Below are 22,328 nucleotides of genomic sequence, written 5' to 3'. Positions count from 1 at the left end.
GGAGTTGCTGGGATGGGTTGTTTGTGGCACATACCAGGGCTGACAGTGCGGACCAGGAACCAGTGTAGGGCCGGTTCCAGTAGGCCGTGCCTGTGCTGCTTGGGAGTGTGATGTTCAGTGCACAGTGCAGGTAGGCAGGAACGAGGGGGTAGATTGTGATGTGTGGAGATAAGATGGGTATGGGAAAGATGAGAGAGAGGAGAGAGGAACAGGAGCCAAAAACATACACACAAACAAAAAAGAGTGCTAAGGGAGCTTGCTATTGGAGTGGAGAGATGAGAGACTGAGAAATGAGGAAAAACAAAAATGAAAAGAAAAAGGGTAGAAGAAAAAAAAAAGACTAAATTGAGAAACTGGAAATGAAGAAAGGCAAAAAGAATAAGAGAAGAAAACAAAACAAAGGAACAACACCACCAAAATAACCCAAAAACAATAAAAAAAAGAAATGCTACCAGGGATGTCCCTGTGCGTCTGCACAGAGTAAGGGAGTAGCTTCCAAGCTGCCTGGTACTGCCCGGCTAGTAGGGGCTCCCAAGCTAAGAAAAGAAAAAGAAAACAAACAAACAAATCAGAGCAAACGAACAAACAGAAAAGCCACAGGGGTCCCACCAGTGTGGCGGCACAGGCTGGAAAGCAGTTTTGCAGCCTTTCAGGAAGAAGCAAAGATGGTGCATGGAGCCAGGTATTTGAGAGAAAGGAGGGGGAGGTGGTGAGAGATAAGGAAGAAATCTAAAGAAGCAGAAAAAAGCAACACCAGCAGCCAACAAAAGGCACTCAGGGAACCAGCCAGTGTGGGCGGGTGGAATCCAAGCCACAGCAGGGTGAAGCTGGTGTTTCCCGGCCAAGAGACTGTGGCTGCAGGAAGCAGAGGAGGCTAAGTGGGGGTGAAGAAGGGTGGGGCTTGGGAAAGCCTATATTGCTGGTTAGCGGTTGTTCTGTCTCCTGCTGGAAGCTCCGTGAAGCTGCTTTTTCATACCCCTGTTCATTGATCTCTGATAGGAGTCCAAGATGGCGGATCTGCGCTGCAGTAGCTGATAGGGGGCCTTTGCATGTCTCTCTCCTTGCTCTCTGTTCTCGGTTAGTTTCTTATTCCATTCAAGGCTTAGCCGAGTTCTTTATCTCTTCATTTGATGCTTAGGGTTTCAGGACTGACACATGACTCTGTTTGACTTAGTTTTTCTGATCTTTGCTGCAGAGGGACGGCATGGTGCTTCTGACTATAGCTCCATGTTGCCTGGAAGTTGGAAATTTAGAATTTTTAACTGGAGGAGTGTGAGAGGGCAAAAGGAACTCTGGTGGTGCAAGCAGTTAAGCTTTGCTGCTAACTGAAAGGTCAGTGAACCCTCCAGGTGCTCCATGGGAGAAAAATGTGGCAGTCTGCTTCTGTCAAGATTTTCAGCCTTGAGAACCCTATCAAGCAGTTCTACTCTGTCCTGTAGGGTCACTATGAGTTGGAATCGACTCAATGGCAATCGGTTGGCATTTTGGTTTTTGGAAAGGGCAGAGTTTTAGATGCCACTAATTTAATGCAATATGATGCTTTAACTTCTGTATCATAGCAATATTAAAAATGGTAATTCATGGTGGACAAAAAATTGGAAACAACTAGTATAACTGTTTCATAAAAAAAAGTTGTACCTTAATTATAGCATGTTTACCTAGGACTGAGCTGCCACTTTAAGGGGAAAAGTACAACAGATTTTTAAAACATACATTCAAGTATGGAAGCTGATAATTTCAAAGTGATTACTGCAAACTCACCCTAGAAAAAACACCTTAAAGTAGGGAAAAAAAAGTATACAATGAACAGAAATACTGGAAGCCCAAAGAAGTGTACTAGATTATCAGGAAAACTATGAAGACTCTAGGAAAACTTTCTAGTGCATAAAATTAGGTTCCCTAGAATTTTCTAATACAGATGATCTTTGGATATGCAACTGAGTTGATACCTTACGTCCTTCCCTAGCCCACAGTTTAAAAAGACTACCATTTAGAATGCTACAAGACTAGTGAGGTTATTTTCTCCCGTTAAGTGTATTTCAAAATAGCTTAATGGGCATCTCTACTCAAAGCGTAGTTATCTTTGGCTGGTAGAATTATGGGTGATTTTAAAAAACGTTTTATTTTGGAATGTTAGGTTTACTGAAAAGTTTAGAGTTCCCACATACCCCTTACTCACTTTGTTTCCATCCATGAATGTTATGTTACCATGGTACATTTGTCTAAATGAAGAAACCTGATATTGGTATTTTACTCTCACTACACTCCAGACTTTACTTACACTTCACCAGTTTAACTCAGGGTACCACACTGCATTTACTTCATGTCTCCTTAGTCCCTTCTGGTCTGTTTTTGGTTTTCCTTGTTTTTCACAACCTTGACAATTTTGAGGAGTACTGGTTAGGAATTTTATAGAATGTTTCTCAAATTGTGTTTGTCTGGTTTCTCATTAGGCTGGGGTTATGGGTTTTGGGCAAGAATACCAGAGGTGAAGTGCTGTTCTCATCACATCCTGTCAGGCGGTACATGACATCACTGTGTCTGCCCAGCTTCTTCACTGCCAGAATACTATTCTCCTGCTTTGCATACTCTATTCTTTGGAAGTAAGTCCAGCCCAAATTCAAAAAGGAGAGAGGAGTAAATTCTACCTCCTGGGAGGAGGAATATCTGCATAGACTATTTGGAATTCTGTAAAGAAAATTGTTTCTTCTTCCTATGGGTTTTAATATTTCATTTGATAAATTAAGAATGCATTTTGTAAACAGAAAGAAAACCCAAGATACATGATTTTTTTTTTTTAAATCACTCAAGTATCAGGTTGTTTTAAGTTGCCATTTAGTCGATTCTGACTCATGGCGACTCTGTGTGCAGAGCAGAACTGCTCTATAGGGCTTTCAAGGCTGTGACTTTTCAGAAGTAGATTGCCAGGTCTGTCTTCTGTGGCACTTCTGGGTGAGTTCAAACCACCAACCCATCAGCTGGTAGTAAAGTGCTTAACCATGTGTGCCAACCACAATGGATTATGAAAAAACAGGCAAGACACTGGGTATTTGGGAACTTTTTTATTTTTATACACGACAAGATTTTACACCAAGAAGAGTCAGTTAAATAGTACAAATTTACATTCAGGAGGAATGTTAAAAAAAATTCAACTAAAAAACCCACTTCTTCCTGTGACCCACAATCCCAGCGTTTTACAGTGCAGGGGAGAAGGGGGTAGGGGGAGCATCCAAAACAAGTCTCTCCAAATGACTTAAATTTCACATTCCCTCTCAACACAGGATCCAAATGGCGAGAGTATAATTTACAATTCATCTTTTTCAGCTGTAGATTGCTGTGAAAACAAAAACCGGAAGACATTATAAGCTAAGCAGGTAAAACCCCAGCTTACAGAAGGTTCATATATGGAAACAATTTAAATGGGCCCAGCTTATTCTGGATATTTCAGCTGTAAGCCAGAACTTCAGCTTGCTTATCTGCAAAGTAATTTAGAACCCACCAAGATTGATGGCCCTTGAAAATGAACAAAAATTTAAAATAGCCCAATGTTGCTATATAGTAAGGCAGGTACAAGGAAAAAAAAAAAAAAAAATGAAAGAAAAATGGTGGGCTAAGGAAAAAACCTGTTTAAAAACATCTAAGAGTTGCTGGCTTTATTTTGGAAGGTGGAAGAATAAAGTACATACATAAAATGATTTGCTCAAACTTTTGAATGTGATATTAGATGCCTATTTTTAGGCAGGTATCTGTAAAACCACGTCTGACTAGTACACAGTCCTAACTCTGTCACACGATACTCTAGAAATCAAGTCCCACTGTTGGCTATACCTTTGTTGTTTCTTGTTCTTCTTCATCCGTTCCTGCATCCATTTCTTCTTCATCTTGCTCTGTGTCTTCTGTTGTGTCTTCTGTTGTATCTTCAGGTTCTTCTTCGGGTTCTTCTTCCACCTTGTGGACAATGTTTATGACACATTCGTGAGGCCATTAATACCTTGAATCTATTTTCACTTTGCTCATTTAAATGTTTAAGATCATAATTAACTTCACTCCTGTTTATTCAGAATGATAGAACAAGCCCTTTCATTAGAGTTAATAGTTAAGCTATATCACTTAATCCTGGGAAGCCTATTTTTAAAGAAAGAGAGGAAAAAAAAAATTAGCCTATAAGAGGGAGGCTGGGAATACAAACCTTTGCATCAGGGTCAATGTTTAAACTGAGGCGAAGCATTCTTTCTATCCTATCTCCATAAGCTTTTGTGTCTGGTAAAAGATATCCTGACCGCAGTGTTGCTGTTTCAAACAAAACGACAGCAAGATCTGAAACTGTCTGGTCATCTTCATCTTCCTGAAATGGAAGAAGCCACACTTGATATTAAAAAATAGAAAGTATTCAAATTAAAAGATCAATAGGAGGATGGCTGTAGTATTACCTTAACCCGTCGAAGCATGTCTCTGATCAGCGGATGTCTGGGATTAATTTCAAATGTTTTCTTCTGACTCGCATAATAACTGTTAAAAGGAATAAAAATGAACATTAACAAAACACAAATTTTTAAGGGTCCATACATTTTCCTTATTCTATTGTTAACTTTCATAATTACACAGAGAGTAACTCTTGAAAAAAAATCATGATGTCCTTATATTAATTGCTACATCATGGTTTCCCTTTTAAGGTTAGGGGGTGGCATGGGTAAGATCAAAGTGTGAAACAAACTATTTTATTCACTGATGAATTAGAACTCTTTGTTGAGTGTTAATGTCTTATTCATCCCTCCTTGTTTGTTCTTACTGTCTTAGTTACAGCTCTGTCTCTCCCAGAGTTCTGAAAAGTCTACGGATCGTGAGTGCTGCTCAAATGCCACCTTCTCGGTGATTCCTTCACCAATATACTTCTTTTTTCTGAGCTCAGCACCAATGCATCCTGAACACACCTTCATAATTGTTAGCATTCTATTGCTGATTATAACATACTCCCTCCTGCAGCTCAAGCTCAAACTCAAGCTCGGATGGGAGGAACCACGTCTGTCCCCGTCTCAGTGTACCCATTATTTACACAGGACCTGGCAATTTGAGGGCTTAGAAGACTATGACCTCCTTTGTTGTCCTGATGAGCCTGAATGTCACAAAGACAGTAGCTATATCCACTTCTGACCACCAGTATACACTGGACACAAGAGGGTAATCACTTACTGAAATTAATATTAAGTGGACATTTATTGACTGGATGCTACACTGCTGCATTGAGATGTAAGATAAACAGAACACTGTTTTTTCCACCTGGAATTTATAATCTAGTCAGGAGACAAGATATATAAACAAAGTAACATTTTAGCATTAGCATTTTATAGTATAAACATATCACTAAGCCACAATGTTAACTATACTAATATATATAAATAAAAATTTTTTAGGAGTTTTGGAATTGTGACAATGGAGACACTATACTTCTGTGAAAGAGTTTCAAGAAGAATCCTTAGGCTAGGCCTTGGGGAAAAGTATGACTAGGCAGCAAATAAGAAAGAAGATATTTTTGGTGGAAGAAGAAAGAATAAAAAGCAAGGAATAAGTCACTTCCAAGGCCACTGCTATGACATTAAAATATAAGCCCATGAAAATAGAGGGTACCAAAGACCCATTTTTTTTCCAGATCCCCGGTGGTGCAGTGGTTAAGAGCTCAGATGCTAACCAAAAGGTCGACAGTTCAAATCTACTAACCACTCCTTGAAAACTCTATGGGGCAGTTCTACTCTGTCCTATAGGGTCACTATGAGTTGAAACTGACTTGAAGGCAATGGATAAAGACCCATTTTACCTCCAGTACTTTGTGCTTGAGTTCAAATACTTGCTAACTTGCTGGCCTTTTACCCTTTATTTTATGGGGCATACTGTTTGGGATTATTTTAAAAAGAATCAAACTCATTTGAGACATGTCATCATCATTAACCTCACCTGTAATGTAAAAAGGCCAGACACTAGGCCTAGCGTGTATAATACAATCCAAAAATATAGTATAACAGATTAAGAAAATTTCCATTTGAATATAAAATACTATAAAACAATAAATCACGAGTCCAAGACCTTTATCAACGTAGCAGGAATCCCTTTGTCAAATCTGTTGTATGCCTAATATATAGTAGACGGTGGTGGATGCTTAAAACACAAAATTCATCTGTGTACAAAAGCTGGCATTATGTTCTAAAGGAAGGCTGGGTAAGAGCTAACAGTTGGCAGGGACTTTCCCAAGGATGCTTACTTTGTAGAGATGTCCTTGCCCGTTTGGTATGCTTGGGCCTTCATGATTCTCTCCATATTGCCAGACCAGCCATACTGGCTAGCCACAAGAGCACATGGAGACTCTGTCAGGCGCTGAGATACCACAGCCTTTTCAATCTTAGGACAAGAAACCAAAAGTTAGAAACAAGTATCAGTAGTTAGGGCCATTCAGTAATTGCATTTCAACTTTTTAAGAATCCATCACTTAACATCATAAACACAGAAGCAGGTTATAAATGTACCTTTCATTCAGGTTTAGGAATTCTTAGGGGACACTTTCATTTAATAACTTTTCAGTCAGAAATAAAAATACTTAACCACCAACTTTTTAAAACATAATGCTTAATTTAACCTCTAAAAATTATTACAAAAGCAATATACTAAAAAACAGAAAATTTTCGAAGTTAAACAGTCAGCACCTAGATATAGAATAACCACTATTATCCTTTTAATTATTTATCTAGTTTATAAACTTTAAGGTCCTCCTCCCAATAGTTTATGCAGATTATTCAATGTTACTCTTTTATCCATTTTAATGAGTTATATAATATTCCATTGAAGAGGTAACAAAGTTAATTTGTTAGCAAAACAAACAAAATTTTTAAATGCAGGTGCTCAAATTTCCACAATTTCTAATTTCCAGAATACCTTGTCCTTAAGGGCTTTATCTTTCATCCAGTTGAGCAGTGGCTCAAATTCTTTCTCAATTGCTTCACGATTCTCCTTCGTTTTCTCACTTTCATCAAACTTCACTCCTTCCTTGGCAACATTCTGGAACCTCTTCCCATCAAACTCAGGGAGGGCCTGAATGCAGTATTCGTCCACAGGTTCTGTCAGATAAATCACTTCATAGCCTTTTTTCAGAAGTCGCTCAACAAATGGAGATGATTCAGCCTACAAAATTAAGCAAAGTAAAGTTTTCAAGCCTAGCTTTGGTATATTTGCTCATCCTAGTAGCTATTTGTGTATTGTGTTAACAACCCCACTTTACAGATGAAGAATTAAGAGCACGGAGAATCTAAGCAACTTTCCTGTTAACGACTAACCAGGAGTCAGCCATAAATCTCAAGCTACATACCAGGATCCCTGACAGTTAAGAGTTCCTCACCTCTTTTCTGCTGGACCCAGCCATGAAGTAGATTTTGTCCTGCTTTTCCTTCATTCTTTCCACATACTGGTCTAGACTAGTAAGGTCAGTTGCATGATGAGAAGACTGGAATCGAAGAAGTTTGGCAAGACGTGTTCGATTTGAGTGGTCTTCAATCACACCAAGCTTGATGTTGGTACCAAATTCTTTCCAAAAAGTATCATTGTATTTCTCGTCAGCAATCTTCTTGATCATATCCAGAGTTTTACGGACAAGCTTCTTTCTAATTACCTAAAATAAATAAATAAAATAGAAAATTACTTCAGGTATTAAAAAATCTACATTATCTAAGGTACCAGGGTAACAGTGGTGAAAGTAGATACAAAGACAGGGCACTGTTGCTGCCACTCATCAAGGGGCAGGGAATGGTGGCAAGCTCCTATGTTGTTAGTCGCTGTTGAGTCAATTCCAACTCATGACAACCCCACGTGTACAGAGTAGAACTTCTCCCTAGGGTTTTCAAGGCTGTGACCTATCAGATGCAGATTGGCAGGCCTGTCTATTGAGGTGCCTCTGCATGGGGTTGAAGCACCTACCTTCAGTTAGCAGTTGAGCGCTTAATGACTTGCGCCACCCAGGGGCTCCTATGTTACACTGAGCCAAAACTAAGTTGTCAGTGGAAAGTCACAAGATTAGTGTTTATATTCTAACATTAGAACTCCCTGATAACCCCTTTTTAAGACCTAAATAAATTAGATAAGTAGGCTACTTTCAAATAGTTTTATATTTAAAAACTAAAAAGTCTGCTAACTACGAAGATTCTGGAAAAAATTTTTATTAAAAAAAAATAAGGTTGGTAAATGATGGATGTGTGTGATAAAACCTATATGATAAAATGTTAATCATGGACCAGTATATATGGCTGTTCATTATACAATTCCTTCAACTCTTCTATATTTGAAAATTTTTATTAAAATGTTCGGGGGAAAAGAACCAGTTTCTCAGGATCTGATAATTCTACAGTAAAATGAAGTTCTTCACCTGAAGAGCCAAGGACTAGACTCAATCTGGAGACTCCACTAATGGAGCTTGTCCCCTGAACCCCAATCAAGAGCAAAACAGCCAGTCTCTTCCCTGAGGCACTTACTTTAAGCAGTTTATGCTGCTGAAGAGTCTCACGGGAAACATTCAACGGGAGGTCATCAGAGTCCACCTTCAGGCAGCAATAGTAAGTTCAATGAGCAATAAGAACACTGGAAAAAACCAACCAAAACCAAACAACAAAACAATGCTAGACTCTCCTCCCGTCCCCCCAGTCTTCAGATACTTACAACACCCTTGATAAAGTTAAGGTACTTGGGCATCATATCATGAAAGTCGTCAGTGATGAATACTCGGCGCACATACAACTAAAAAGAAACAGAAAAGTCACTTTCTGGAAATTAAATACTTTCAAATTTTAAACTCAGTTTATACTACTTAAAAACCCACCTTAATGTAGTCACTCTTCTTAGATCCATACTCGTCAAATAGACCACGTGGAGCAGCAGTGGGCACAAATAAAATGGATTTGAAGGTAACTTCCCCTTCAGCAGTAAAGTGGATATAGCCCATAGGGTCTTCACTTTCCTATGGGAAGTTGTTATCTTAGTCATTCAAAAGGCACAGGAAAAAAGCAGTGCAAAGGCTAAACAATTTATTAAGAGGTACACACTCATTTTAGCATTTAACTAACAAAAAAGTTCCCTTACAAAAAAACAAACAAAACAAAAGCAGTGTGTGAGTGTGTAAGAAGAAATGACTAAGATTGCGATTCTAATTGGCTAGACACAGTTGTTTTGATGATGACTGTTAACAGCAGCACTTCATCTCCTAAATAAGGGGAAGGATGGATGAGTTTAGGTTCTGCATCAGAGTGTAGGGCAGAAAAATCACCCCCCTGTCAAAATGACAAAACAATGCAGGCAGGAGGCGCCTTCATTTAATATACAATATTTCATGAGTGCACTACTACAAAAAAAATACTCAGGAACAGGTTTCTTCCACAAAATGTGACCTACAGCAGTGGATACAGAGGTATGTAAATAACTATAAAGCATAAAGATAGAAATTCCCTAGATCTGCATTATCCATTACTGTACCTCCATGTGGCTACTGGGCACTTGAAACATGGCTAGTTTGAACAGGGATGTGCTGTTGCGTATAAAATACACACCAGAATTTGAAAACTGAGTACAAAAAATGAAATACTTCTATTAGTAATTTTTATATTGATTACATGTTCAAATAATACTATTTTGGATATATTGGGTTAAATAAACTATATTATTAAATTTCACCTGTTTAACTTTTTAAATGTAGATTCTAGAATATTTAAAATCACATATGTGGCTGATATATTTCTAACAGCTGTCCTAGATGAAAGCAAATTTATATATGTTAGAACTTAAGAATTTATGTAAATAAAAGTAGAGGCAGAACAAAGGGTAAGTCTTAAGGGGTGAAGCTTATGGTTGGATGCTAACATAAGGAAAACAAAGAAGGTTAAGTAACAAAACAGATGGGATAAAAGAGTAACAAATATAATCATAAAATATTGTTTATCTATCCAAGCTAAGACCATTAACTTATTCTATTTTGTACAAAATAATGTCTGGGGAACATTAACTTGAAATAACCTTAGTCAATGCTAGCATTGGATTCTTAAGTGATTCAAGAAGGGATCAGTAAAAGAAAAAAAAGAGGCAAGGAAACAGACTTAGTAATTATTCCTTCAGCATATGACTTCACAATTAAGTGTTTGATGTCATTATAAACAAGCCCTTTAAAGATCACATTAAAAGCCATTCAGTAACATGATTTCATGTTTTATGCGTTTTGTGGTAGAAATCAAACATCTACCTGTGCAGTCTTTGAGACTAATGGATTTGCAGAGTATGCAGGTGGTTCTTAATCCTTTTTTGTAACACACGCCCCTTTTGGCAATCTGGTGAAGCCTACAGACTCCTCAAAGTAAATATTTAAAAAAATGCACAACCAAACAGGATTAAGAAGGAAACCAACTGTACCAAAACAGCTATAAAACTATTTAAGAAACAATTCTGATCTGATAGTGTTTCACCAACACATTAAATAAGTGCTAGCACTGATTCTAATAGCCATTGTAATTGTGAAGTGATGAGGATAGAAATTCAACTTCTGTAAAAACGATGTGCTCTGGAAACCCATTACTCGCAAAAATTATTCTCTAGTGAGATCTCAGGTGAAACTTAAAACAAAATGGTTTCATAACACAAACAGGAAAAAAAAAAAATTCTTGCTATTTTATATAAATGTGATTTTAATTATGACTAAGTTAATCACTTAGATTTTTTTTTAACACATGACTATTTCATCTATACCCCTAGAGGTCTAGTTGGCCTACAGGCTTTACTGGCTCTCTCATTGAGAAAAGCGATCTGGGATAGACCATATCTCACTTCTCATATACCATATTCACCTAAACTAATAGGGTGATATTTTGTCTATTCATTAATAACAAAGCTAGTGTATCCTAAAATACTTACCTTTGAAAATGATTTGTAGAAAGCTTTGTATTCATCCTCTTCTACCTCTTTTGATGGTCTCTGCCATATCGGTTTGATATCATTCATAAGCTCCCAATCCCAGACAGTTTTCTCGACCTGAAATTATAGTATTTGATTAGTCTTTTCTAGCACTCAGTAATAGTTATACTAGCAGTAACCAGTACATTTCAAAAGAATATGTAAAGCACCAAAAGATGCCTCTAGTCCAGTATGGTTCCTAACAACTGGATCAAAATTTTAAAAGCAACAAGTTTTTCTCTCAATATGTAAGATGACTTTGATATTTAATATTAAAAGGCAATTGTTTAACATTATAAATGAAAAAAAGTCGATTAGGTTTATTCTTCATGGCTATTTTTCGTTAGCTAAAACATTATTTCTTGAAAACACTAAGTTGGAAAAATACATATATTATATATTCCTATTTCTTATGACATGAAGAAATCCAACATTTCATGCTAACTAATCCTAAAAAACTACCACTAATATTTCTACGTACTCTACTACCTGAGCAAGCCAGAGAACTATTTTTATAGTTAATCCTCCATGTGACAAAAAAAAAAAAAAAAGGATGCAAAAACCTTTTAAGACTTTAAAACCCAAAACATATTTTTAAGCTACCAGTCCTGGGCAATATATGAAAGTCAGAAAAGTTAATAAAAATGACCTGTGTTTGCCTTTTAAAACTTTCTAGAGGGGGAAAAAGACAAACAAACAGAAACCTTGTTTTTAAAAGTTGGCCCTATGAACTTACCATCTGGAAAAATTGGACTTTAAGGATTAAAGGTTACTGTAAATCAGTGTGTGTGCTTACAAACTAGACTCACCTTTTTAGTTTTAGGTTTCTTTTCTTCATCTTCTTCTTCTACTGCAGCTTCATCATCAGATTCTTCTTTTTCCTCTTTTGCCGATTCTTCTTCTTCCACAGGCTCCTCGACAGTTTCAGTCTGTTGAAGTAGAAAGTAGAATTGTGGTTAAACTCATTTAATTTTTCTGATTTCATCTACAGAATATGAAACAAAATTACGGCTTCCCAAAATAGGCCTTTAGTAAGAAAACTCAGAGCATCCTGAACTGAAAAAATTACATGTAACCATTAAGTGTTAAATATTCAAAAGAAAAGAAATAAGAAAAGAAACAAGGAAACATAGATTTAGTAATTATTCTTTAGGCGTATGTGCCAAGGTATTATGCATTAATTATCAGTATAGATTTACCTTGCTGCTCCATACATAAATGGGAAAATTTATGAACTGTGAATACTTTTTGACAAGATTTTTGATTGTATCCAGTTCAAGGTAATCAGATGCTTCTTCTTTTAAAACCAGGCTGCAAAGAAAATAAGATGTTTAAAGATAGACACCCACAGCTTAAAAGATTTGATTATAAATTTGTCTAATACCTGCAGAACAATACTAATAGCTGGCAGTTCTGTATAATCCAAGATGTCCCATTATTCATGTTAAGAACGCTCTCTCCATCACCAATAAGGGTTTATGAGTGAAATACAACAAATATGGGTATGCAAAGAGGGAAGAATCTTCCTTGTACTTCCTCAGGTAGGGAATATCCTTAGTTCGAAGTAGAAAATGAAAAGGTTCTTAACGTTGAGTATGTTGGGTTTTTTCATTTGAGGACTTAAAATCTCAAGACAGTGAGAAAGCACTGGTGAAAAATGCAATTATATGTTCTCTAACAGCTCTTACTCCGGTACTCGAAAATCAAATGATCATTGTAGATAGCTATTTTAATTAACAAAAATGTGCTCTTAAAAATACCCAAAAAGCTATAATCTGAATTATTGTTTATACCAGCACTATCCAAAATGGTAGCCACCAGTTACATGTGGCTTTTTACATTTAAATTAATTAAAATAAATTCAATTCCATAGTCACATTGGCACATTTAAAGTGCTCAATATTCACATTTGTTTAGTGGCTGCCATATTAGACAGCAGATAATATAACATATGCATCGCTCACAGAACATTCTATTGAACAGTGATGGTTTAAATAATCTCAACACTGACAAATATTACACTACTTACTCTTCCTTCTTCCTTACTGTCCCTTCTGCAAATCCCTCTCCCACTCCCAAAAATAACCAATCACATACATATGTGTATTCGAATACAGCAGGTAGCCCCTATGTTGATGTTTGTGCTCCCAACAACTGTGGGGAATGGTGCATCCGTGAGTTTCTCCCTGTTCTCAAGAGGCTTCCAGTTTAGTGGTACATGCCAACACGTAGACAGGCCATGACCACACAGCCTTGTGAGGCGACTAGGGCTCTGGTCTCCGAGCATACGTTCTAGTGACGTGGGAGTGCGGACTCGAGTTTAAGCTGCTGCTTAGAAATCTTAGTAGAGGTGTTTAGAAGGCAGTTAAGATACATGAGCAGGGAGCTCAGTAAGTGAAATCTAGACAACAGATCAACAATACTTCTTATGAAGCCCATAAGAAGCCTTGTTGGGACACAGCTTCGCTCATCTCTTTTTGTCTATTGCTACATCCAAGCCACAACAGCAGAGCTGTGACATGTGACGGAAACCATATGGCCCACAAGCCTAAAATATTTACTATCTGGCCCTTTAAGATCGTTTGCTAACACAAAATCTAGACTAAGAATATAAATATAGTTTTGAGAACTCTCAAAAACAGAAATGGAAGCTGAAGCCATGGCAGTATGTAAGACTGCTGGTGAAAGACAGGATAAATGAGAAAAGTGCTACAGTGTAGCTTAGGGAATATCAACATGCAAGATGTCGACAAAGTAAAGAAAAAAGATAAGTGAGGTCAAAGAAGCTGGGTGCTGGGGGGATTGTTTCAGTGTGTGAGCTGTTGCTGTCATGGACCTGGCCCCTGACACATGGCAACCCCACGTACAACAGAACGAGAAGCTGCCTGGTCCTGCACCATCCCCATGATAGGCTGGGAATTCTTATGATCCACAGGATTTTCGGAAGTTAATCGCCAGGCCGTTCTTCCTAGTCAATCTTAGTCTGGAAGCTCTGCTGAAACCTGTCCAGCATCACAGCAACACGCACACCTCTACTGATGGATGGGTGGTGGCTGCATATTACGTACATTAGCTAGGAATCAAACCTCGGTCTCCTGCATGGAAGGTGAGAAGTCTACCACTGAAGCATTAATGTATCCAAAGCAGCAGAAAGCAAATAACGAAGAAAACACGAGAGAAAAAAACTAAAAAAACTGGGGGGAAAAAAAATTTCATTGCTTATTTATTATTTTCTACCTTTTTCATCTTTCAAAATGTCAATTAAAAAAAAAATTCATTGGGTTTAACAAGGATTATTGACGACTTATATCAATGGAAAGGTTGTAGATAAAGCCAAAATACAGTGGGCTAAAGCGTGAACAGAAGATGAAGCAGCAGCAAAGGCAAGTATGTTTTTTCAAGAAGCTCAACTGTAAAGAGAAAGGAGAAAACACAAGACATACAGAAGATCAGTCGAAGAGGCTATGGCACTGTTTTTCTCCTACAGACTTGAACATGTTTGCACACTCGGATGAGGGAAAGGGTGACTCTAAAAGATGGGGGAAGGGATTCATTTATGCTTACTCTCTACTAACTAGGAGACGACGAACCAGATGAGAAGTAGAGGGACTAACTTTAGGAAAAAATGCAGGACACCTTTCCTGGTAGGAAAGACAGAAGCAATTACATCAGTTAACATTACTGAATGCCAAGCACTTTTCATGATCTCATTTAATCCTCACAAAATCTCTCCTAAGAGTACAGCAGTAGCTAATTCAGGTGTGGAACAGAAGGAGTAGGTAGAAAATTGAGTTGTCTGAAGGCTTCTATTTTATTAGTTAAATATGAGGTCCCATATATGGGCAGAGTTCTTGGCCACAACACTCCCCTGCTTTGTCTCTCCTCTTTTTCCTTTGAACACTAAGGACTTCAAGTTCCTCAATTATGCCATCACCCTCTCTTGCCCCCGGAACTTTAAACTTGCTTAATGCTTAATTCTTGCTTGCTAGAATTATCTGTACTTTCTGTCTTTCCCTCCAGGTTCTCAACCTAACTTATCATTATTCTCAAAAGGTGTTCTGCTATCTTTTTCCTGAAAAACTAGCGTCTGCTTAGCTTCTTCTCTGGCATCTGTCACTTTGAAGTTACTTCATATTACTTACTAGACTGAGCCCTGTAAAAGCAGGGACTACATTGGTCTTATTCTCCATTGCAGCCCTAAACTCTTAACATGTAACAGGTACTCAAATAAGAACTTACTGAGTGAATGACAGGGTGGGAGACTTTTAAGAGAAAGGAAAATCTTATAAATTTCATTTACTGATCAAACAAACATGCTACCTGCATAAAACTGTCCTGATTACCCTTAGTCATTCATATTTAGGCTCTGGGGATGAAGCAGAAAACAAAATGCCTGCTTTCATGGAGCTTACATCCAGATAATCTCTCCTGTCTCTTAGCACCCTAAAACATTAATATTCTTTGGGACATCACTTTTATCTCTTTCTAGTTAGATTTCTCCACAGTATGACAAACTGACAGACACATGGTTTAAAGTCAGGAAAGGTGTGAGTCAGGGTTGTATCCTTTCACTGTACCTATTCAATTTGTATGCTGAGGAAATAATCCAAGAAGCTGGACTATATGAAGAAGAACGGGGCATCAGGATTGGAGGAAGACTCATTAACAACTTGCGATATGCAGATGACACAACCTTGCTTGCTAAAAAAGTGAAGAGGACTTGAAGCACTTGCTGATGAAGATCGAAGACTATAGGCTTCAGTATGGATTACACCTCTGCATAAAGAAAACAAAAATCCTCACAACTGCACCAATAAGCAACATGATGATAAACAGAGAAAAGATTGAAGTTGTCAAGGATTTCATTTTACTTGGATCCACAATCAACAGCCACGGAAGCTGCACTTAAGAAATCAAACGACACACTGCACTGGACAAATCTGCTGCAAAAGACCTCTTTCAAGTGTTAGAAAGCAAAGATGTCACTTTAAGGACAAAGGTGCACCTGACCTAAGCCATGGTGTTTTCAATCACCTCACATGCCTACGAAAGCTGGACAAAGAATAAGGAAGAATTGACGCCTTTGGGTTATGGTGTTGGCGAAGAATACTGAATATACCATGGATTGCCAAAAGAACAAACAAATCTATCTTGGAAGAAGTACAGCAGAATGCTCCTCAGAAGCGAGGATGGTGAGACTTTGTCTCACTACTTTGGACACGTTATCAGGAGGGACCAGTCCCTGTAGAAGGACATTATGCTTAGTGAAGTAAAGGGTCAGCGAAAAAGAGGAAGACCCTCAACGAGACAGACTGACACAGTGGCTACAACAATGGGCTCAAGCGTAACAATGACCATGAGGATGGCACAGAAACAGACAGTGTTTTGTTCTGTTGTACACAGGGTCACTATGAGTTGGAACCAACTCGAGGGCACCTAGCAAGTTACAGATCTGATTTATCTATACTCTTCTAACACCCAAGCCCAGTGTGCTAAACACAGAGGGCGCTAAGATATAACTATCAGTGACTGATACCTCCTAATGCAACAATGGGCTCAAGCATAACAACAATCGTGAGAGGACTGGGTAGTATCTTGTTCTGTTGTACATGGGATCGCTACGAGTCAGAAGCAACTGGACGGCACCTAACAATGAGACTTGGAAGGAGCCCTGGTGGGACAGTTGTTACAGTGCTCGGTTGCTAATCAAAAGGGTTCAAACCCACCAGCTGCTCAGCAGGAGGAAGATGTGGCATTCTGCTTCCCCAAAGAGTACAGCCTTGAAAACCCTGTAGGGCAGTTCTGCTCTGTCCTACAGGGTCGCTGTGAGTCAGAAGCAACTTGATGGCAGTGGGTTTGGTTTTTAGTTTTTTAAGATCTGGAGATGTGAATATTAATAACAAAGGTAAATTGGAAACAAATTAGCAAAAATTCTAAAATGTAGTCATCTAATTAAGACTTCATCAGAAGAACACCTGTGACAATAAAGACAGGAAATGCTACCTTCTGGCCTGAACTGGTCAAAATAATAGGTGTAGTCTTCTTTCCTATTCAAAAATTTTAAAACCCTGAATGTTGAGAAAAATTTAAACTCTGAATCAAGAAAAAAAATTGGAGCTGCAGACGCATTCTTTTACTCTCTTGGCAGGGCTGGACAAGTCACCTAACCTCCGAAATGGAAATTTATCTCTACAATGGTAAAATTAACAACAAAGGCAAAAAGCTGCACTGTCTACTTCAGTGTCACAAGCACCAAGAGATAATGGGCATTAGATCTGTATCATCAACACAAATAAGTTACTCGCTTAAAATGAATCCTAATTCAAACTAAAAAATGAGAAAATTAACAGAACTGTGATCATTAACTTTCTTCAAGCCTCATATCTCTACTACCTGTTCTCTCCAACACGTACCCCAGACTATTAATTCTTATTAGGAATGAGTAATACTCACGTAATTGTAGTTCCTCGTCCTAGAGTGTTTCCTCTTGGGTCAGCAATTATAGAAAATTCATTGGAGTCAGATTCCCAGATGTGCTGGGTATCGTTGTTGTGTTTAGATGTGACAATAACCTTATCTGCTACAAGGAAGGCAGAATAGAAACCAACACCAAACTGGCCAATCAATTCAGAGGTTGACTGGCTATCTTCTTGTGCCTCAGTCATTTTGTTTAAAAACTCGCTGGTCCCAGATTTGGCTATGGTACCAAGGTTTTTAACCAACTCTTCCCTGGTCATTCCTATACCAGTGTCTGTGACGTGCAGCAGGTTCTTCTCCTTGTCACACTAAAATCAAGACAAGAACAAGTATTAAGCCTGCTTAATATGATGTGCCAAGTAAATGCTGAGCTATGAACTGAGAAGTTACTGGCTTTGGGCCACATCAATTCTAATACAGAAAATTATTAATTGAGATGTTTTCCTCTATATAGTATTTTCTGACCTTTTCAGGAAGTACACATTCTAACGTACAGGCATTATTCTTCAAATGAGAACTTTTGTTTTATCTAAACTATGCTGGTACACTTTCGTTCAACGACTGAAAAAAAGCTTTCGATGTTCAGCACTTCACTATGAGGTACTATTAACAGAGAAAAGGCAGACTGGTCTAAATGTCAAAGGGCAGAGACTGAACTAAAAAAAAAAAAAAAAATAAGGAAACCAAATTTTATGTTTTGCCTATTTCTTTGATAGAAAATAAAAGGATCCAAAACTTGAATGACTGCTGTATTTGGAATCTGTGGTGATTATTGTTCACTAAATATTCCTAGCTCTCTGCCTTCTAGGCACACAGTACTCAGTCCATTTATACTTGGGTGAGGCTACGTGACTAGTTCTGGCCAATGAGTGGCGAGTGGGAGTCATGAGTGCTGCTTTCATGCTGAAGCCTTTAATCGGTATGAGACCCTCCAGAGCTCTCTCTGTACCATGGCAACCAGCTACACTCCAGATGGCAGCTGCTCAATCAGCCTGTGTCCTGGAGTGAGGATGACGCAGAGCAGAGGCCACAGGCAGCGTATGATAGGTGATTTAAGCCAAGAGTTAGCAAACTTTTTCTGTAAAGGGCCAGACAGCAAATATTTTAGGATTTCTGGGCCATATGGCTCTGTTGAAGCTATTCAGCTCTGCTGTTACAGCACAAAAGCAGCCCATAGGTAAACCATAAACAAACGGGCATAGCTATGTTCTAATAAAACTTTATTTATAAAAACAGGTAACAGGATGGATCTGGCCCATAGGCCATAGGTTGCAGGCTCCTGATTTAAGCCTCTGAGACTTGGGAGTTGTTACTGTACAAAGCCCTGGTGGCACAGTGGTTAAGAGCTATGGCTGCAAACCAAAAGGTCAGCAGTTTGAATCTACCAGCTGCTCCGTGGAAACCCTTCAGACACTTCTACTGTCCTACAGTCGCTATGAGTCAGAATCCACTGAATGGCAGTGGGTTATTAGAGCATAATCTAGCCTAACTTGACAGATATGGATTCCCTATCTCTAAGGATTCTTTTTACTTTAAAAGAAAAAAATGTTTTAAGCTTACCTTAATTTTGACTGTTAGTTCCTCATTTCCAGAAAGAGCATTTTCATCAGTCAGTGATATTAGCCTTATCTTATCTAAAGCATCAGAAGCATTTGAAATCAGTTCTCTCAGGAAAATCTAGTGGAAGCCAGATTTAAGACACATTCAGATTAGCCTCAAGATATACAAGATACTGAATTTCACGTCAAACCCTTTCTCTCTTCTTCACCCAGGGAATAATATGCCTTTATGGTACTCTCTTGGTAAAAAGAGGTACAGCTCCTTACACAAAGAACTGTAGTAACTACAAAGGACACCTGAACTGATAAAAGGTAAAACTCTTATTCTCCCACCAGTGATCTTTATATATGCAACAAGTGAGGCTCAGTTTGCGTGACTGTCTTTAAGACTCACTACTCAGCAGGCACGATCACTTGTGGAGAGGAAAAGGAAAGAGGAGGGGAAAATGTCTAACATTTCCCATTCACCTCCCCAAACAATATAGTAAGTATCTACAAGCAATCCTTATACATACGGGACATTTAAACTTCACTAACTAATTCCATGACATTACTGTGAACATAAATTTACTACGAGAATAAATAAGTATGCTACACACATAGATAAAGTACTACGTTAACCACACGTTGCTTACCTCTTTGTTTTTATACAATGAATTAATGATAAGTTTCATCATTCTGTTAACTTCAGCTTGGAAGGCAAACTTTTCAGATTTTTCTCTAAGTTCTCTTATTTGGGATGCATTTAATCCATCCAACTGAATAGCTTCTTCCTCTCTAAGGAAATAAGTTAAATAAGCAAATACTGCATTGCTTAGTCCCCTACAAAAACATCAGATCTGTAATGAGAGCACAAGTAGCCTCTGATGATTGTCTTGAGAGTTAAAAGGGTAAAATGTAAACCTTTATAAAATATTACTAATCCTCATCTCATTATTATTTTAACACAGTAGTAGGTTACCTTTAACACTCGGTTGGAAATACTCAGTTCTTAAAATTGCCGGGAAAAAGAAACCCTACTTTCCTCTACTGAACAGCAAAGACGTACGTAACTCATTTATGGTCTATGGTAAGGTCTACAAAATTGTCAAGAAGTTTGAGGCCAAATGTAAAAACACTGCTCAACAGACAGAAATCCTATCTTTTAAACTACTAGTACATACACTAAATGAGTTGAGGACAAAACCAACTGAAAGTGTTTTCTAAGGTCTTAGGAAGTTTATGGTGCTAGTATTGGGCAATGTAGTTATCAAAAGGGATTAATTCAATTTTGATCAGTCATTTCTAGAGGCAGGTGATGATGGATATACTGAGAATCAGGAGATACTTACATACACACATATATACTACCCTTAAAGTGCTCTCTGACCACTTCTGGTATTTAAACACAGGCTGTTACACTTTATCTCACCATGGGTTGAAACAGACTCAAAAGCAACCAACAATAACACTTTATCTAGTGCCCTTGGAGAAAAGTTACAAAACAAGCTTCTGTATCCTACAGCATTTATCAGAAAGTCACAAGGACTTATCTGTAGAGTTTCAAATTAACACAAACCTCTGTACTACTTCATCATCTGTCCTAGAGCCTTCTCTACTTTTACCCAGATCCTCTTCTACTGTACCATCCACATCGACTTCACCATCTGCTCGAACGGACGCTGAAGGAAGATTTAACACCAGAAAATTATTAGATATTGTTGCTTCGCGTGTACTTCTCAGAAACAATATGACTGAACAGGGCAAGGGTAGTAGGGGTTGCAAAATTCAGTTGGCAAACACTGGAGGTGGGGATGGAAGAATGGATCCACTAGTTCAAATACCCAGTGTAAACCCAGGTCAGCATACTTCTTACCTAAGTTCAGACACTGAGGTCCCCCAATAGATTTTAAAATATGTAGGCAGTCATCATTTCTAAAATGTGGCACCTGAATCTTTGCAAATAACGCTTAGCAGATTGATACTAGGCCCCTTCTACATCCACACGTGTTGCGCGCGCAAGCCCAGGCGAGGCCTCCAAACTGACCAAGCTAAAACTTAGGCCCTCATTTTCACAGGTCAGAATACAAATAGTATTTGTGTAACCTCTGGCGAGGGGAACTGAAACAGGGCCCGGGCGGTCGAGAAGCGGAAGAGATGTTAAGGATACGGCTGCAGCAAAATTGAATCTAACACCCTGACATGTCCTCCCCCCTGGGTCCAAGGCCCCACGTTCCTGAGTACAGCATCTAAGAAAGGAAACGTGTGCTCGCGAGGAGTCGAAAAGACTGGGGGCGGGGGTCCTCAACCTCATATGGTCAAAGATCGCAGCGACTGCCCAAGTCTTCTGGAAGGGGCACCGGCAATGTTCCCAGGCGAGACGAAACCCCAGTGAAGCCCCACCGCGAGGTGGCTGAGACCTCTGGTCACGGATACTATTAGATCAGTAGGAAATTTAAATGACTTTGTTCCTTTTTCTTTCCAGAGGAAGAGTCTAAATTAAATCCCCTGAGTATCTTTCGAGGAAAGACGATTGGCCCCTCGGCCCGTCACATCCTCTGTTGCCCCCTCCCTGGTTCAACGCCCCCAGAACCTTCGAGAAGCGGCTGCGCTTGAGCAGGGAAGGCGTCAGGGGGGCGCCCGCTACCCCGGATTACTCACCGAAGGTCAGCAGGACGCAGCAGAGGCCCAGCACCCACAGGGCCCTCATGGCGCGCGGCCGGTGATACGTCTCAAGTCCTTTTGATCGTAGGAGCTGCCTCCACGCCTCCCACCCCGAGGACTCACTAGACCCTCACACCTCAAGCCGCGATCCGCCCACTACCCTCAAGCAGGTCCGTCGCTTTTCACTCCACTCCTCCGGGGCGGGGGACGAGAAACACGAACCCGCCAATCACGCCGCACCACGCACCCCGTGTACCCAATGGGAACTCGTGGGGGGGACCGCTGTCTACCAATCGGAGGTATCCAGGTGCGGTGTCTGGTGCCCGAAGCGTGGCTCCTTCCAATTGGTCACCCATAGCCTCTTTTCTCCAATCAGATGTCTCCGCGGGCTCCTAAGGCAAGGGACCTCCCCTTTGCCTGGGAATCTTTGGCCCTTAAGAGAAACCGCCCAATAAACGTAAGCGCGGAATACCTCCATCTTTTGAGAGGTCGCGGTGGAACTGCTTCCAGTTCCTAGACAGCGTTTACTCCGTGACCAAGGGAAACGGTAGCCATGGTAACGCGTTCTTTACCATTTCCCGTCTACGCATGGAATCACGTTGGGGTGATTCTAGCACTACTTTTTTTACTTAGCTTTCTCCTTGGCAGTGCTTCTCGGAAAAGAGAAACACGTGAGAGGTTGAA

At 39.2% G+C, this 22,328-nt stretch overlaps 1 protein-coding gene across 1 annotated transcript; it reads right to left on the bottom strand.

The window, feature by feature from the left end:
- Positions 1 to 3,046: 3,046 nt before the first annotated feature.
- HSP90B1 (heat shock protein 90 beta family member 1) lies at positions 3,047 to 21,870 on the bottom strand. Its single transcript, XM_004373771.2, has 18 exons — positions 21,642 to 21,870; positions 20,560 to 20,662; positions 19,637 to 19,778; positions 19,003 to 19,119; positions 17,419 to 17,750; positions 12,165 to 12,276; positions 11,775 to 11,894; positions 10,927 to 11,043; positions 8,852 to 8,989; positions 8,692 to 8,769; positions 8,508 to 8,573; positions 7,382 to 7,651; positions 6,922 to 7,167; positions 6,254 to 6,390; positions 4,431 to 4,509; positions 4,190 to 4,345; positions 3,829 to 3,948; positions 3,047 to 3,334 (listed from the first exon to the last, which is right to left on the bottom strand). The coding sequence occupies exons 1-18, from the start codon at positions 21,688 to 21,690 to the stop codon at positions 3,305 to 3,307; spliced, it is 2,412 nt and encodes an 803-aa protein (XP_004373828.1). The 5' UTR covers positions 21,691 to 21,870; the 3' UTR covers positions 3,047 to 3,304.
- Between the last annotated feature and the right edge of the window lie 458 nt (positions 21,871 to 22,328).

This window comes from Trichechus manatus, unplaced genomic scaffold (genome assembly GCF_000243295.1).
Source record: "Trichechus manatus latirostris isolate Lorelei unplaced genomic scaffold, TriManLat1.0 scaffold00027, whole genome shotgun sequence".
In the NCBI taxonomy this organism is placed as follows: domain Eukaryota; kingdom Metazoa; phylum Chordata; class Mammalia; order Sirenia; family Trichechidae; genus Trichechus; species Trichechus manatus.
Note: the sequence above shows the minus strand (reverse complement) of the source record. Positions and strands in the feature narration are given on the sequence as shown.

Excerpts from the sequence above, each read along its gene's own strand:
- HSP90B1 (XM_004373771.2), bottom strand. The coding sequence starts at position 21,690 with ATGAGGGCCCTGTGGGTGCTGGGCCTCTGCTGCGTCCTGCTGACCTTC. Across the intron at positions 19,779-20,559 it reads GATGATGAAGTAGTACAGAG|AGAGGAAGAAGCTATTCAGT; the intron begins GTTTGTGTTAAT and ends TTATTTCCTTAG. Across the intron at positions 3,335-3,828 it reads AAGAACAAGAAACAACAAAG|CAATCTACAGCTGAAAAAGA; the intron begins GTATAGCCAACA and ends TTGTTTTCACAG.